Source organism: Phoca vitulina, unplaced genomic scaffold, assembly GCF_004348235.1.
Source record: "Phoca vitulina isolate PV1807 unplaced genomic scaffold, GSC_HSeal_1.0 scaffold1, whole genome shotgun sequence".
NCBI lineage: Eukaryota > Metazoa > Chordata > Mammalia > Carnivora > Phocidae > Phoca > Phoca vitulina.
Genome location: NW_022589704.1, coordinates 54428914 through 54448062, shown reverse-complemented (window position 1 = coordinate 54448062; position 19149 = coordinate 54428914). Strand labels below are relative to the sequence as shown.

Here is a 19149-nt window from a genome sequence, read left to right as displayed (position 1 = left end):
TTAATAGCTTCTCATGTTCAAATCATAAAACTATTTTGACCTTTAAGGTGGGGATGTTAAAATAGATTCTGGCTTAAAGAAAAAAAACCCAGCAGACCAAAAAATCCTTGAAATAAAAGTCTGAGAAAAGGAAAATAAATAGAGTTGTCACTTAACTTTAGTGATTCTTCCTTAAAAAGTAAAAATTAAGCACTTAGCTTATTTTAACTCTTTAAAAAGAAGACCTCCCTAAGATCAAGACTGTTTAAAGTAACATGAAAATTGTAAAGAAATCTTTTACACAATTGTATTTTACTAGAACCAGGTACATAGGAAGATGCAGGTTTAAAAAGTGAGTTTCCCTCAAAGGGCTGCAGTTTAGAATCTTCTTTCTCAGTGGTATCTTGCTTCCAAATATGAGACTCACACTGACTTCAAAGAGAGCTTCATGAGCTCCAATATATTGACAGTGGAAGGATAAAAGAGAATTGCCCTATTACAGACAACACATAATTCCTGAAATGTGACTGCCCCTGAAGTGAGGGCCAGTGAGGTAAGATATAAACCTGAGGACAACAAGTTGCAGAGTAGTGGAGGAAAGAAATCAATACAAGTAAAACAAAACAAGACAAAATAAAACACCCCTGGACAAGCAACTTCACCATCTTCAATTGTCTGAAAAACCTCTTAGCTAAAGATTCAAACAGAGAAAACTATATGAAAATACACTTAAGACTTTTTTAAGGATTAATTCTCAAAACGAGTCTCTAAATTAGAAGACAAAATATCTGAATAAAATAATGTTAATCATTATTCTGTGTCTGCATTGACATTTTTGTTCTCAAACCTAGAGTTTAGTCTTCACGAGAGACTCCCAAGACTTTGCTATTTCAAGAATGACCATGTGTTGGTCATTCAAGAATGACCATGCTCCCTACTAAGTGCTGGACAGTCATGGGGCTAATCTTGCATAAACACACCAATAAAGGTCTTTTCCTTGTTGCTTAAATAAATTGGCAGTGGGAACCCATCTGTGTATGGATGGTCAGCTAGCTCAGCCCTGCCCCTACCTTTACAGAAAGAGGTATAGGAAGAAGCTAAAGGAACCACACCTTTGGGGAGCTCACAAACAATGACAACAGTTTGTGATAAATGCTTTAATGGAAAAATGTACAAGACATTATGGGAACAGAGCAAAGAAGGGTCAGCTTTGTTTGGGTTGGGAATGGTATTTGGAAAATTACTTCCCAAAAGGAAGTCGGTCTAAGCTGGTCTTTGTAGAAGTAAAAGTTCATAAAAACAATCCAGACAAAACCACAGCATGAGTAAAGCTTTAGAAGTGTAAGGTTTTCGGTATTGATATGATAAATATTAGAACTAAAACTTAAGATACATGGTGGAAGTGATCAAGAAGGCTACAGTGGAAGAGGCCAACCAATATACTGTGTGGTCCCATGGACATACTTTGTATCCACAACCGAATATATACTGACGATCTCCACATCTCACCAGCAGCCCATTGAGTCCTGACTTCCCTACATATATATCCAAGCACTTTCTGGACATTTCTTCCTCGTCATTTCCAGTCACCTCAAATTTAACGTTTTCAGGGCTACATTAATATATTCTCCTTGATGTGCTATAACAATCATTAATCAAAACTGTGGCCATTAACTAAAAATATATCTTTAGGTTAGGAGCAGAAGTGTCAACATAGGCACATCTATTTTCTTACTGTCAAGGAGGGTTTGTCAATTGCCTTCTGCTAGCTTGAGTATTATCCAGTGGGGGCAGGATTCAGAAAGGCAAAGAAGCAAGACAGGAACTCCAAGAACTCTTTAGGACAGATATTTCTTTTTTCCATTTTGCAAACAAAAACTGTTTTTTGATCTATAGGTTGTGCCTAATACTATTTGCCATTTTGTTTCATTGATTAGAGGTTGTTCTGAGCTTTGGTTCACAGAGAAAAATTCTATTCCTTACTTTTTCTTGTCAGGTAAACCTATCAATCCCTGGGTCCTTCCTGAAGCCTCGAGCTCTGCAATATTATTTGAAGTTGTCTTTCAATTAGGAGATTAAGGAACTAAGTCAATACCAGTGGGACTCAAAGCTAGCACCCCAGCAGGAGAGTCTTAAACATCCAGAACTGGGACATGAATAATCCCCTACTGGCTTCAGTATATCTTTGAAGGTTACCAAACAAATCTTTTAGTCATAAAAAGTAATGGGAGAGAGTGTAATTAGCAAGCAGAGCTAGCCTGTCAATTGTCACAGGGTGGTAGGTGAGGAAGATGCTCTAAGTTGCAGAAGTTCCAAAACCTTATCATGACCTGTTAATGGACTTACCTTTAAGGTCTTGCCTGAGGACACTTCATCACACTCTTATTTCTCCTGTTTTAAGCATCCTTTGTTACTAGAAATTAAGACATGGCGACCAAAGAACACATTTTCCATCCTTCATTTCCTCAAGTTGTACAATTAGAATGATGAGATTTATCACCTGCAGGAGTTGGTGTCACTTTGGGGAAGAGTCTTGTGACTCTCAAATGGGTGTCAGATGGCATCACTGTGAGTGGTTGATGTCTACAATTTAGCATCATATAGTGACAACTGCTTGGTTTCACAGCCAAGCAAATCTGGAACGGTTTTTCATATCTTGGTCCAACATTTCCTAGTTGTGAGACTACAAATAAAATTTTAATAACTTTTAGTTTCCATAATGGAAAATAGGGGAAATAAAATTCGTTGTACAGAGATGATTTGAGGATACAATAATATAACCTTGATGAATGTATGGCACATAAAAAGCTCTCAATAAATATCAATTCCTTATATCACAAAGATTTTTCTTTTTTAAAAAACACTAAGGTGAGACATGCTCTGTTTAACTGCTTCTTTCCTGGGGCAGGAGAGATGTTAACTGTTTTTGACTGTGGCATCATTGTCATATTTGGAGACGTGCTGAAGAGAAAATGTGCTAGCTGGCAAAATTGTTGATAATAGAGCACACAGTTAAAATTCCTATCCTGCTAGATGTTTCAAGTAGCCCCACCATATCTCTCTTTGGGGGTGCTGTGGCCAACTGCATGCATCTGTTGTTCCATTTTTGAGGACATACCTTCCCGACAAGTCCCAGACATATGTCTACACAGCAAGAAAGGAGAAGTGGACTCAAAGTGTTAAATATTAACTCAAGCATGTTAAATAAGAGACCTACAAAAATAAGAGTCAAATATAAAAACGAGTCATGAAAGCTTTCAAGTTGCCATAATTCTGTTTACTGCATAGCATCAATCTAAGAGACAGTTGGCCTCCATAGGCTACTTTATTATGTTTGATCTCAGTACTTATTTATGTGCCTTGCTCTCCATAGAACATTTTTATAGCTTTCTTCTCCTCTGTGACAGTTTTTCTAGAGTGACAAGCCCATTGGTCCAAAATAAAAAAGGGTAATGAGAGGGGTTGTCTTTCATTTGAGTCTTCATGTTCAAAGGCAGGAAAAAGAAAAGATAGAAATTACTATGTTTAAGAGATAAAGGTTAGATACTTGAGAAATATGTGTTCTTGACTTTCTTAAGATTTTGGAAGACATACGACTGCATTTTAAAATATTTCCCCTCTTTCACTGATGTTTAATTCTTATAATTAGCATCATGCAAATGGTACATGGACACATACACCACTATGTCAGGGAGGATATTTATAAAATAGGGTTATTTGGGGGGAAAACATGCAAGCCCAGAAGTATCAAAGTGACACAGCTCCTTGGGAGGTATGCGTAGGTCAGATATAAAATGTTTCAGTGGAAACAATCCAATCTCATAACACTCTGTATATTTTTAGGGAAAGGAATCAGAAATATATACTTGACTCTGCAACAATAGAGCTTCCTGGTAAAGAACTAGCCTTTATGCCAAGAGGGAGCCTCAGAGTTCAGTCTCTGGTACCAGTCTTGTCTTCTGCTGAGCTAACTCAGATCTGCTGAACCACCTCTTTGCTAAACAATGGAAAGGGGATAAAAATGAGACTCCTGGGCCATCTGCATCTCTCTTCTTCAATTAGCAACACTAAATATTGGCATTATGAGGTTCAGCAGCCCTGAATTTGCTAGACAGTAGTCAAGAAGAATGTCCTAAAGTTCTTGTTTTAAAGGAAGTGACATAGCAACACAAATCTTGCTTCTGTTTCAAGATGACTGGGAGTGGTGGTGACAGTGCTGTTTTAATTTTTAACATTTTATTTTATTTTATTTTATTTTATTTTATTTTTAAAGATTTTATTTATTTATTTGACAGAGAGAGAGACAGTGAGAGCAGGAACACAAGCAGGGGGAATGGGAGAGGGAGAAGCAGGCTCCCCGCCAAGCAGGGAGCCCGACGTGGGGCTCAATCCCAGGACTCTGGGACCATGACCTGAGCTGAAGGCAGACGCATAACGACTGGGCCACCCAGGCACCCCTTAATTTTTAATATTTTGAAGCTTTTCTTCATTTTCTTGAAATCAGAATAGGTATCATCTTTTTATTCACACAGAACACCCATCACAGGCTTCCTAGCACATGCTTTCTAGCACAGAAGAAAGGAGATCCATGAAGAAAAAAAGTAGGAAAAAAGAATATATTCATCACATACTGTGGAAATGTTTTGTCTTATACCAGTGTGTGAGTTTGTCTACCATTTCCTATCACTGTAGGTAATAGAGATTAAAAAGAAGGTAAAAAGAAGAGGATGGTCTTCCAAATTGGCAGAATAATGCCATTGAAAATTTGTTCCTCCATAAAAGTAGTAAGAACACTAGCAAAAATTGTCAAAATCAACTTTTTGAGAACTCTGAAAATTAAGGAAAGGCTTGCAAAAATCTGAGGAGTGTTTATTCAAGACAAACAGTTGAATTTCTGTAAGGACAGCAAGTTTTTTGGGGGGGGGCATTTTCATGGACTTTATTCCCGTCTCCCTCTCCCCAACTCTAGGGTAGCTAGAAGACCAAGAGCTACATAATCATGATAGCTGTGAAAACCAGCAGCCTAGCAGCCACTGGCAGAGAGAGAACAGATTTGGAGCTCCTTAAAAGTCCAATCCCCAGAGCGTTGTCATTATTTGACCTGTTTGGCAGCTCCATTAGAAACTTCCACTCATAGAGCTTGTCTTTATTCGACCTGACTTGGGGCTTGCTCAATGAGAACACCATTCACCTCAGGGCATTTGGGGGGGAAAACCAGCAGCAATTGTTTAACACTGCAACTGCTGTAGGCAGGGATAACAGTTGTAACTAACAGGAAGTGGACTAGAAAACTTGAAAGAAGCAGCATGGAAAGGAGATATTCCTAGGGGGTTTTGAAAAGCTCTGACATATTCCTGGAAATCTAGAAGGGCACACTCATTTGCAGAGTTGTATGTATGCCCAGCAAAGACCCAAGAAGGCCCTAAGTCCTTACCTCTGGCTGACCTTGAAGCTCTGTGTAAGCAGAAAGTGAAAGCTACGTAAACTTCCCCTCAGAGAATTGAAGGTATCACCCACATGCATACAGATCCCCTCAGCGAGGATGGAAGATTTACTGGCTCAAGGCTTTTAAGGAAAGCTGTGTCCAGTCATTCGCTGATAAGAAGCTAACCAAGCAGAGAATTCAGTTGCCACATACAACAAAGAGTTCAGGAAAGTCACTGAACTACAAACAGTAGCAGCAACAATAACAGCAACAAATAGAAGCAACAACAAACCCTAGATGAAGTGAGTGGGAAGTGAATCTGATCTCCAGAGTTTTCACACTATATTATTTAAAATATTTGGTTTTCAACCAAAAAATAACTGAGACATACAAAGAAATGGGAAAGTACACAGGAAAAAAAGCAGTCAACAGAAACCATCCCTGAGTAAGTCCAGATGTTGGACTTACTAGAAAAAGACTTTAATTGAGCTATTATAAATATATTCAAAATACCAAAGGGAACCAAATCTAAAGAACTAAAGGAAAATAAGGGAACAATGTCTCAACAAATACAGAATATTAACAAAGAGTTGGAAATTATGAAAAAGAATAAAAAGAAGTTCTAGAATTGAAAAATGCAATAACTGAAATGAAAAATTCACTAAGAGGGTTCAACGGAATGATTGAGAAGCCAGAAGAAAGAATCACCAACACCATCAAGCATATGAACATTACTGGAGACTTCGAAAAACAGGAGAGAGGAAAAGGGGCAGAAAGAATATTTGAAAAATAATGGTTAAAAACTTCCCATGTTTGGTTAAAGAAATATTAATCTATACATTCAAAAAGCTCAACAAATTCCAAGTAGGATAAACTCAAAAGGACCAACACCTACACACATCCTGACTAAACTGTTGAAAACCAGTGACAAAGAAAGAATCTTTTAAAAGTAACAAAAGAAATGTGATTCATCACATACAAGTGATTCTCAGTAAGATTAAGAGCTCCATGATCAGAAACCATAGAGTCCAGAAGGCCATTGAATGACATATTCGAAGTGCTCAAAGAAAGACTGTCAACCTTATCAACAGATTATATAACACATTTCATTCACTTGTACTAAATAGTGGTATACAAAACTTACATAAGCAAAACACTCTCCAAGGTGCCAAATTTGAAGCACAACATATTTTTGAGTGAAAAAATTTTTGAAGGTTTGGGTTGTATGTTTCGTATGACCACCATATCTAAAAATAACGAATATAGACATTGATTGAGGCCACACATACTACATGTATGAATCAAACAAGGCTTATGAGTCTAAAGCTGTGTTTTTCAAACTGTGGGTCACAGCAAATTAGTGAATCATGAAATCAACTTTATGAGTTAGGACAGCAGGTTGGTTGTTTGTTTTTAAAGAACAGAATACATCAGAATACACAGCAAATACATAGCGAAGGTAAGCATAGTTTCATAAAACTTGCTTTTGATAAGTATGTGTACCTTTTTGTGTGTGTTTATATGCATTAACTAGATTTGGATATGAAATATATCTTTTGTTCTACATTGTAATTAAAAAGGTTGAAAGTCATCATCTAAAGGATACCCAAAGAAATTGGCACAGTCAGGACTCACAGTGAAGACACTTAACAACTTTCTTCAAGGTAGAAGCAGAATTTCTGATTCCTAAAATCCTCATCAGGGTTAAATAGCAATGTCCAAGTGAAGGTGGGTTACATCACACTTTCTGGAAACATAAGCCCAGTCCTATTCGTAATGTGGATAGGTGCTAGAGATCATCTCACCTGGGCCAGGTACATCTCAGGGTTGTAAAATGTACAATATGATTGCAGGGTACAATCACAATAAAGTGAATAAACAAAATCCTCTGTCATCATACTTAGTCTTTTTAGGCTAAGATGGTCTATTCCAAGTTTATTCCCGAATATATCATTGCTGCTGGACAAGAACAAAGAACATCTCTGGGAGTCTTATTCACAGACTCATGAACCAATCTTAGAGCTCATCCTGTACTTTTGTCTCATTATAGTCACATCTTATGGAAGTCAGTTCCCTTTTAAAAACTGGCCAGATTTGGGCCATGGGGGCTGGAAGCCTAAAGGAAAGAGTTATAGAGAAGTAAGGAATGGTTGCAAACCACTGCTGGGAGGAATAATTTGTTTGCAAAACTAGATCTACACAGAACTCTAAGGAAAGGAAAAAAATCAATAAGGCATTGAAACATAAGTTTCAATATTCTGACCTAAAAAATGTAATGCAGAAAACTAATATTGAGAAGAATCACAGGGCTGTCCAGTCTAAAAACTGAAAGAAACCCTAACGGTCCCCTAAGGTGCTTCTCAAAGTTGAAATATATATACCCTCAGGGGTAGGTGTAAATGAGCTGAGGGGTAGAAAAGTCACAGGAAAAACAATGTGTGTAAGGGTCATATTATTTGATGGAATCTACAATACCATCGATTGTAAGATGCATTGTTATTTTTGAATCAGTAAAAAAAGACAAAAAATGCTATGAGGCAATTTGTTCTTATCACTTACACTATTTTAATTTTATTTTAATAGATCTTTTAGATTAGCCATAAATGTTATGATATGCTATTTTGAAGGAAAATTTAAACTATACAAGTTAATTATATATAAAAGGAAAAATTATAAGTAAAATAAATTGACTAAGACATTTCTAAAATTTCCTCAAATTCAGTGTCGCTCTTCTGAATCACTTTTCAATATGGAGTCATCGATGTTTGCAGGTAACATCCTCTGAGCTATCAGGATGTAGAGGATGCAGCATTTCTTACAAGAGGGCTCTAGTATCATCTCGGGGACTCTCTTCCAAATCACCAGCACCCTCCAGCTGGCGTTCTGTTGAACTTAGTAGGAAGTGTCACTGGAAAGTTTTTAGACAAAACCAGACTCATACTCTTCCCTCAAGGGATCTTCAGTTGGTTTGTTCCCAGAAATTTTAAGGGGCTGCTGTTGTCCAGTCATGCCACCAGTGATTCTTTAACTGTGCAGCCACATGTCTAAAACTGCATCAAGACCTAACATAATCTGAAGGTTATGGAGGGCTCCTGGTCATCTGTTCTACATGGCTGGCTATGCATCGCTCATTCACCAGCGCAGCTGCCATTTATTTATCTGTGTCTGTGTTCACATCACTGAATTCAATTTCATTCTCAGATGAGATTGGGTTCAAACTCATGCACTAATAGTGCCTTAGTTTCCTATTTCTGCACAACTAACTACTACAAAATTAGCAGCTTGGAACAATACCCTTTTATTATCTCACACTTCTGGAGATCAGAAGTTTGTCATGGCATAGCTGGATTTGCTGCTCAGGATCTCACAAGAGCAACATCAAGGTGTTGACAGAACTGCATTCTCCTCTGGGGCTTCTGGGGAAGAATCAAGCTTGTTGTTGTTGGAAGAATTCAACTCCTTGTAATTGTAGCACTGAGGTCTTGGTTTCCTTGACATGTGGCCCCCTCTATATTTAAGCCAGCAATATGTGTGGAATCCTGCTGGTGCTTTAAATCTCTGACTTCCCTTATCGGCTACATCTCTCTGGCTTCCTTTTCTGTCCTCAACTAGAAGAAAGTTCTTAAGTTTTTAAGGGCTTGTGATTAGATTGGGGCACCTAGATAATCTGGAATGATTTCCCTATTTTAACATCAATTGATTAATTACATGTGCAAGTTTCTTTGGCCATGAAATGTAACACATTCATGGATATGACAACTGAAGGTGAGGGCCCTGGGGGCTGCAATTCTGTTTCCCACATTTAGTTTGATTTTGTTGTTTAAAATTAAATATGGTGGCAAGTTTTAACCATTTGACATTAGACATGGCATTATGTTGAAATGCTACATTTTGTAATCTATGTACTTGATAGTGATCATTTTAGTACCCTTGGCACTGACAGGCATGTCAAAGGACACTGGGATTTTCTCAGCATTTCCTATTTGACTAAGTTCATGGTTTCCTTTTTTCTTTAATTGAATCACTTGTCCCTAGAAATTTAACAGCCTCCAACACATTGGAAGTTTTTGACAAATTGATAATCCACACTTTAATAGCAGTCTTGATCATGCCTGAAGTTGGTTACACCAGCCTCTTACTGTTTTGAAATTTCTTTCATTTATTGTGAGTGCTTTGGCAATTTCTCTTGTCTTCAGTTGCATGACTTGGCATTGGTAAGTGATCCTTTAGTATGTATTTCAGGAACAAAACATAGTCTAGCTTTATCTCCCTGTGAGTTTCTTCCTCGGTTGTTGCTTTGCAAGAACATCTAGACCATGGTCAGTTTCCCAACAATACACATTTTCATCACTAATATCAAATTTATACTCCATTTCTTGTTTCCATGTTTTTCTGTGAAACAATAACTGTTCATTTCAATGCCAGATCGTAGTATAATCTTGTTAGAGACATATTAAACAGCATCTAAACCCAATTAAGGCCTCAGTCTTAATAGAGTAAAGCATTAGATGGCCAAGAGAATTTCTTCCAGGCAGAAGCCTGCAGGAAAGCAGAGAGTACTGCCCGTAGCACTGCTCTTGGACTTAAAAATTCAACACTTAGTAACCTGCAAATGTATGCAAATGACTTAACCTCTCTGAGCCTTAGGTTTCTCATTTGTAAAATGAGGACAATAAAGTCTAATGCATTGGGCATTCGTGAAATTAACTTAAAGAACGTAAGTGTGACATATGAATCTTTCAATGACAGTTAATTCTCTTTCCCTAATTAGATAAAAAATCACTACAATGCATAATAGTTGATTCATAGACTCAATGCTTCCTGGAACTTTGTTGCCAGAAGAGAAATTTAGTAGACATTATCTATTTCATCTTCCTCATTTAATGAGTGTATTAGTCTCCTCGGGCTGCTATAACAGATTTCTACGAACTTGGTGGTTTCCAACAGAAATTTATTTTCTCACAATTCTGGAAGCCAGAAGACCCAAATCAAGGTATTGGCAGGGCTATCCTCCCTCTAAAGGCTCTAGGAGAGATTCTTTCCTTGCCATTTCCAGCTTCTGGTGGCTCCTACTATCCTGGACTTGTATATATCATTCCAGTCTCAGCTTCTGTCTTCACATGGTTTTCTCCCCTATGTCCCTATATGTCCTTACCAGTCATTGGATTTATGGCCCACCCTATATCCAGCATGATTCCACCACAAGATCCTTAATTAATTGCATCTGGAAAGACCCTCTTTCCAAATAAGGTCCCATTCTCTTTTTTTAAAAAGATTTTATTTATTTGTTTGTTTATTTATTTATTTATTTATTTATGAGAGAGAGAGAGAGAGAGATACGAGTAGAGGGAGGAGTAAATGGGGAGGAAGAGGGAGGAGAAAGCATCTCAAGCAGACTCTGCACTCAGCGGTGGGATCTCACAACCCTGAGATAATGACCTGAGCTGAAACCAAGAGTCGGACACTCAACTGACTGAACCACCCAGGGTGCCCCCAAATAAGGCCCCATTCTAAGGTTCCAGATGGACACAAATTTTGAGGGGACACTACTCAACCCACTGCACTGAGGAAACAGGTCTTACTGAAATAACATTTAAAAGAGAACAAATTTCTAACCTTACATATATCTGAGTGTTTAAAGATCTCTTATTTTTTTCTATCTTTATAACCTCAGAAGTGGCCTATAACAGTGTGACTTCTAGGTTTTGCAAGGTAAGAGTGACTGCTCAGAAAAGCGTTTGGATGAAACACCAGCGTTCCGGTAGCAACTAAAGACAGCAAGCAAAGGACAAAGTGGGTGCAGTATTTTAACACCGAGCACAGCAGACGGTTCAGACCAATCCCTTACCTGTCCCATCCCTGGGAATTTCTCACTGGCCATGTTTTTCCTGCAAGTTTTAGCTTCTACCCACGTTTCTCAGCCCCCTTGATTCTTGAAGACTTGGTTTGCCTCTTCTTACTCCTTCATTTTTTTCCTGAATTCTCTTGTTGTTAGACTCCTTTTAAACTCATACCCCTGTATTAGTTTCCTACTGCTGTTGTAACACATTTCCACAAACTTAAGTGGCTTTAAATAGCACAAGATTATTATCTTACAATTCGTACCATTCTCTAGGGGAGAATCCATTTCCTTGCCTTTTCTAACTATACAGCTTGCCCACATGCCTTGTCTCATGGCCCCATTCCCCTCTCTTCAAAGCCAGCAAGGGCAGGTCAAGTCTTTCTCAAACTGCATCAATCTGACCTCTGCTTCTGTTGTCACATCTCCATTTATAAGGACCCTTATGATTACACTGAACCATTCAGATAATCCAGGATAATTCTCCCCATCTCAAGATTCTTATGTAGATCTGCAAAGTCCATTTTGCCATGTAACAGTCACAGATTCCATGGATTAGGACCTGGATATCTTTGGGGAGCCCTTATTCTGTTACCATATGTCCTCATCTTTTCAAACAGAACATTTTAGCTCTCTACTCTCCAGGCTGACCTGCATGCCAAAAGGCTCCTTAAACCAAACATCTTGCCCTTTAGCTGCTCTGAGATTTCTAGCTTTATTTTTCTCCTCTCCTTCCAGTCACAACAAATGAAAAATATAGCATAAATATTAAGTTTTTTTTAAAAAAAGATTGCTTCCCACTAAAATAAATTTTGCCCCCTCTACTCACTATTCTTAGAAGGCCGTGGTTACAGAGCTCAGGTTTTAAATAATAACATTTCCACTATATTCCATTAAACTTGAAAAATTCCCCTTTAATCAGTGTTACCTTCCAGACATTATAGACATTTGGCTTTAAAAAAAAATACCTTAAGTAGCACAGCTGAGAAAGTGCAACTTCCAAAGCAGCATCCAAACTTATACCTAGGAGACAGATCAATAGAATTTGGCCAAATGTGTTTCAAATGAAATAAAAATTTCTGTTTTGATGTCCACAAATGTTCTTTTCCCATTTCTAAGTTACACATGATCATTCAAACTACCTGTTCCCACTGAGGATAGAAAAGAGGTTTTTAAAGTTTGAATAAGAGATCCAAGAAAGTTTATTCAAGTTGATTCACTAAATATTCTTAAATTAAGCTTCATAGGAGAGGTTCTAACAGTGAGATCTGAGGAGATTGAGCATCAAATGAATCAGATAGAAGTCTTAATTTTTTTTAAAAGTCAGCATTGAGAACACAAGATGACTGTAAATAATCAATGCATTAACAGTACTGTGTTCTAAAAAAGTGAGGTACATACCTCTTTCTGATCTGTTCTGATTCTGGAAAAAACTGGAAAGTATATCCCATTCTGGGAAACACAACTTTAAGAAAGACTCTGACAAGCTAGAGCACATCCAGGGGAGAATGAAAAGAGTGGCAAAAAGTCTGGACCACGAAGTATAAAAATCATCTAAGAACAGCAGTTGCTGACCAGGAAAAGGTAAGCATAGCGGATCCAGGGCAGTCTTCCAGTACTGAACCATTGCCACTGGGGTGAGGCAGTAGATTTAATCCCTTGGTGGCTTTAGTTTGCCATTCCTCTAGCACATCTCCCACTCTACCGCCCAGATGAGTTTTCAAGACACAAATCTCAGTATGTCACTGTCTGTGGTTACTCACCCATGAGTAAGCATGTAGCCAGTCTCTAGGCCAATTAAAAGGGTTTGAGCATTTCAGGACCCGATAAGACCCTTGCCCCAGTCAGTTGGCATTCTGGGCAGCTGGATGCCCTTACGGGGAGTTAAGGGTCACCACCATCAATTATGATGACCTTTGTGATAACAGCTCACAGCCCAAATTAAAGATCCTGAAACGTGCCTCGTTAGCTTTCTCACCTCTGTGCCCCCGTTTACAATGTTTCCTCTTCCTGGAAGGTAGTTGTGTCACTAACTTTCCATTATCCTAGAGGACCTAAGTGAAGTTTCATCACATCCAAAAGCTTTCCCTGAACATCGTCTTCCATTTTTACCCAGATGAGTTGGTGCCCCTCCTCTCTATTAAAATACCACCTTAAAATACCACAAACCTTTTGCACAAAGTATTGAATTGCTCTGCAGTCACTGACTTACTTGATAGCAGGACATATGAGCCTAACCTGAGATGCATCTGTACATGAGAAGGCATTTATTTGCACAAGGTAATGTGCACAGAGGGAAAGGGACTGTGAGGGGGAGGTTTTGAGCATCTAAGCCTGGTGGCCAACATGGAAGTAAGGTGGGGAAACCAAGAGAGCAACTTAATGGCTGGCCTTCAGTCCGGGTCCTGGTTCCTAAGCCTGGCCCCATGGACTAAATCCAAGTTATGGATAAAGAAGGGCAACAGACAAAAGCTTTGGGAACTGAAATATTTGGAAAAAACGGGGTACATGCAAAGCTATTTAGGGGCCAAACAACAAACTATAACACGTGGTCGGGAAAATGAGCCCTCTTCCCACTTATGCACTCATTACCCAGCCTTGCTCAGATTTGAGAAGGCCACTGGTACCTCTGAGACAGTGCAATGAATTCTGGAGTGGGCAAGGAAGCCCATGCCCAGCAGATGCTGCTCTGTTATGTCTAGAGGGAAAGGATTTAGGAATGGACACTTGGGAAAATGATGAGTCAGTAATAAAATTATTTTGTTTCTGTCTGTTTAAATCTTAGGGACTCCCAGAACTAGTTTAAGAGTGGCTTTTGCAAGGGGCTGGAGGGTCTTATACTACACAAGGGAGAAATGACCAGCAGCTAAGTATAAATTATCACTGTTAATGTGACTCTACTTATAGCCATGGTCTGGAGGCCTGGTGAAATCTAGTTATGGTTATATTATATTCTCAACCTACTCCGACCTCTGTTCACTGGCCTTGAGATCCTTGAAGGCAGAAACTGCTGGTTTTTAAAAAATCCCTGTAGCCCCATTACCTATCTATTTCCCAGCACGGAGTAGGTATTCAACATACAGCTATTGAATGAAGGAATAAAATTAATGAAAGAGCAACTATCTCGAATGGACAAATTCAGGAAAAATAGGTGGAAGTTATAGGAACGTAAAATGCTCTTCTAACAATTAGAAAACACTATCAGTAGAAAAATCCCATGGTGACACAGTGAGAATTTTTTCTTTTTTTTTAGAATTTTAAGTTTTTGGAATTTTATTTTTTTTCTTCCTTTTTTTAAATTTTATTATGTTACGTTAATCACCATACATTACATCATTAGTTTTTGATGAAGTGTTCCATGATTCATTGTTTGCGAATAACACCCAGTGCTCCATTTAATACGTGCCCTCTTTAATACCCATCACCAGGTTAACCCATCCCCCCACCCCCTCCCCTCCAGAACCCTCAGTTTCTTTCTCAGAGTCCATGGTCTCTCATGGTTCGTCTCCCTCTCCGATTTCCCCCCCTTCATTTTTCCCTTCCTACTATCTTCTTTTTTTTAACATATAATGTATTATTTGTTTCAGAGGTACAGGTCTGTGATTCAACAGTCTTACACAGTTCATAGCACTCACCATAGCACATACCCTCCCTCATGTCTATCACCCAGCCACCCCATCCCTCCCACCCCCCACCACTCCAGCAACCCTCAGTTTGTTTCCTGAGATAAAGAATTCCTCATATCAGTGAGGTCATATGATACATGTCTTTCTCTGATTGACTTATTTCGCTCAGCATAACACTCTCCAGTTCCATCCACGTCGTTGAAAATGGCAAGATCTCATTCCTTTTGATGGCTGCGTAATATTCCATTGTATATATATACCACATCTTCTTTATCCATTCATCTGTCGATGGACATCTTGGCTCTTTCCATAGTTTGGTTATTGTGGACATTGCTGCTATAAACATCGGGGTGCATGTACCCCTTCGGATCCCTACATTTGTATCTTTGGGGTAAATACTTAGTAGTGCATTTTATCACTGGAGGAGTTGTCAAGGATGCCCCAGAGGAGGTACATACCTCAGGGAGAGAAATGCATCAGATCATTTCTAACTCTCAAACTGCTTGGTATTAATTACACGAAGACCAAGAAGAGTGTGGCCATGACAAAGGAGTTAGCCCCATAGGGCAATATGCAAAAATGATGAGTCAGCAACAAAACCAGTTTTTTAAAAAAAATCTTCAAGGACTGTCTATAAAAATCAGCAAGCCTTAAGCCAGATTTCATCAGAATTAAAACCATACCCTGAAACATTATTGCATGAAGCCATAGACATTTTATCTTCAAAAGCTATCCTATTATAACTTTGAACGATGTCCAGAGGACTAAGGTATCTAATGGACATTATCTACAGTGAAGATGTTAAGTGATGAAAGGTTAAAGGAAAGATTTATAACGCGTTGAGAGCAGGCTGTGATTTGCGGACTCATAGCCTGTTTCAATGACTCTTCCACAGCCTCTGGCAAAGTAAATGTTAGAGCCACTCGTCTTTATTCCTTTAACTTCCAATAAATGACCGAAGGATCCCCCTGTCTACGAGAGAGAAATTACTAGACAATGCAGGAAAGGTCTTCTGAGATAAATGAATATTCTACATTAATTTAAAGGCCACAAATAGAATGATGGAGAGTACTATTTCATAATGTCAAAGTTCAAAGGCACATTTCAAATGTCTCTTTAAAGAAAATCTGACCTTTCTTTCTTTCCTTCTTTCTCTCTTTGTTATCAGAAAGTTTGCCAAGGACACTCTGGGCCTTGGGTCATTCTGTTTTGATATGGAAGTTCTTTCATCATTAAAAATAATTGAAAGACCAGAAATATTTAACTCTGCAGTGACCAAGAGGACACATTCAGTAGCATAAAAAAGAACAATATTGAAGCACTTGGATTTCAAAGGTTACGTTTTAATGACTCCATAAACCTTGCCCCCCTCATGTATGAGGGATAGCTTACTTGAGGCCATGACTAGCTCAAGGAGTAAGTATGAATACACATTTTTTTCTAATACATTTCATGTTATTTTACATGAAAACTTTATGAAAACTGCTCAGTACACCACTAGTAACTCTCTATGTCTAAATATCTTTTTTAGGTATAGATTGGCTGACATTAGATATAGATGTGGACAAAAATATATTTGCAGAAAAACAAAAACCTCTTATGAAAGGCCTCTTTTTCCCCATCTTAAGGTAAAATTTACAGACAGTAAAATTTAGCCTTTTTAGTGTACAGTTCTGCAAATTTTGATAAATGCAGTCATACAACCACCACCACAGCAAGATACAGAAAAATTCCATCACATCCCCAAATTCCCCTGTGCCCCTTTGTAGTAAACCCCTCTCCCCATCTCCAGCTCCTGGAAACTACTGATCTGCTTTCTATTTCTATAAATTTGCCTTTTCAAATATGTCCTATAAATGGAATTATATGGTATGTAGCAAAGGCCTCTTTTAAATTTCATGCACTGGATAAAAATTAAAGTAACTAAATGAAGTGTCAATGTTAATGTACTGATTTCTATTTCCTGAACTTAAGGCAATGATGGATATATAAAATCAAATTACCCTTGAATATCACATCTTGAAGCAGGTAGTATACCCAGGGAGCCTTTTGAATATAAAGATCTTTAGGACTTCAATTTCGACATATTGAATCAAAATCTCTCAGTGAGGTTTCTGGGAATTGTTTTTATCAAGTTCTCCAAGCTTGACTCTGATTGATCAGCCAGATTTGGGAAACATTAGCCCAACAGATATTCACTGTATGAGATTAACTACCAGGCTGTAAATCATGTGTGGGAATAGGATCAAAGTTCAGAGGCTGTTGGAGAGTTTCATTAGGTGACCTTGTCCTTGGATGTGGCTACCACTTACTGCCTGCAGGAACTTTAGCTGAACCTTGGTTTTCTCCTCTGTCATGCTGGGGTAATGATGCTGACTTCATAGGATTAATATGGGGATTAAAGGCCTATAAAGCCTTTAGCTAGAACGTGGCACACTTGGCACTCAGTGATTGGAAGCTGCTTATCTTGCTGGCATTAGTATCAATATTAACATCATTATCATCATCACGGCACCAGAAACACTTTACTTGTCTTTCTCCATATTTCTGCATTTTTGTCAGTTTCACTATTTCTTAGTCTTTCCTCTAGAAGGGACCAAAGTAAACAGAATCCACTTTTGTAGCCGCCCAACTGGTATTCAGGGCAGCGCAAAGCTAACAGAAATTCACTGATTGTCCCCAACTCTCACCTTTATCTCAAAGATGTCAATGGGAACAAAAAAAAAAAAAAAAAGGAATTACTGGAAACTCTCCCTCTTTCCCAAGGGTATATTATTGGCCAAATATAAGCAAACAAAAGGGAGGAAGAGAAGCAAAGCGACAGAATAAAGCAGAAAATTAGGCTGTCTGTGTAGTTAGGGAATATCTAAAAATTGACTTCATTCATTTGCAGTTTTATTCTGCAATGTAGACACATGTATTTTTAAGCTATAGTTTCTTGAAAATTTTTACTATTGAAGTACAGTTGACATAGAAAGGCAGCAATTTTTATTTAAGCTGTGAAATACAGAAGAGTGATGGTATTTGGCTGCACTTGCTGATCTAAAGAAAGAACTCCTATCCTCAAAGAATTACACGATGCTGCCAACACCAAGGACTGAAGACAAGGAGCAAAAGACAAACCTGAAACTCACAAGCCCTACCTGTTCTCAGCATCGGCACTGCACTTTGGGGACATCAATTCAAAGGATTTGGTGAACTTCACCACCTGCCACACACAGAAAGACATAAATTCAAGTCAATTAAAGCTTTTTTGCAGTTTAAAATAATGCAATAAACATCTTTCATCTTTATAATGATAATTACAATAATTGGAGATTAAGGAGGAATTTTAAGTGGAGAAGTCTCAAGGGGCCAAAAAAGAAAATTCTATCCTACTTTTTGGATTTTACTTCTAACATGGCATACATTGCCAAAGTTTTGATACATTTTACTAAACATGCATATATTTTTTTCAAGTTTTTATTTAAATCCCAGTTAGTTAACATACAGGGTAGTATTAGTTTCAGGTATAGAATTTAGGGATTCAACACTTCCATACAACACTCGGTGCGCATCGTAACAAAGGTCCTCCTTCATCCCTATCACCCATTTAGCCCATCCCCCCCACCCACCTCCCCTGTAACCCTCAGTTTGTTCTCTATAGCTGGGAGTCTGTTTCTTGGCTTTCCTCTCTTTTTTTCCCCGCTCATATAAGAAACAAAACAAATGAACACCGGTGGAAAATTAAGTGTGTTATATTTTTACAATGAGGTGTTTACTATCTGTGGTAGTTCTACCAAGGGACATCTCACTTGGAAACATTTTAAAATTTTTATTGCCCTTTTAACAATCTGATCAATATGCATGGAGAAGAAGGTAGAGACAAAAACCTAGAAAAGGATGTCCTCCATCAACCCCAGGCTCCTGAAGTCACCTTCCTCGGTTTATCATTGTTCTCAGGTGAACATTTTTTGCCACCAACCCCAGCCTCCTGCTCCAAGGGTAAAGAAGAGAAAGCCATCTTCTTCAAGGATCATCCCTAGTGTAGACACTTCTTCTCTCACCTGTCTTGTGAAACTGGCATATTTGGTGCAAGAACCTGATCAAGACTTATTACACTGAAAGAAAATTTTGGACACAGGAAATGTAAAGGTAGTTTTCCTTATTATTAGCAACTATTGAGTTCTTACTATAAATCAGGCTCTACATCAGAAGCTTCTTGGACTATTTAAGTTCCTTAGTACAACTCTATAAAGCAGGGATTTTTATCTTCAGTGTATAGATGAGGAAACTAACCC

At 38.3% G+C, this 19149-nt stretch overlaps 1 protein-coding gene across 1 annotated transcript in view; it reads right to left on the bottom strand.

Moving 5' to 3' along the window:
• The window catches only part of PDE11A (phosphodiesterase 11A), a 382098-nt gene that overhangs the window by 197557 nt on the left and 165392 nt on the right, over nucleotides 1–19149 (bottom strand). Inside the window, exon 5 of the mRNA XM_032407415.1 lies at nucleotides 18013–18077. Coding sequence (XP_032263306.1) covers nucleotides 18013–18077 — 65 coding nt within the window. The remainder of the gene's footprint in view (nucleotides 1–18012; nucleotides 18078–19149) is intronic.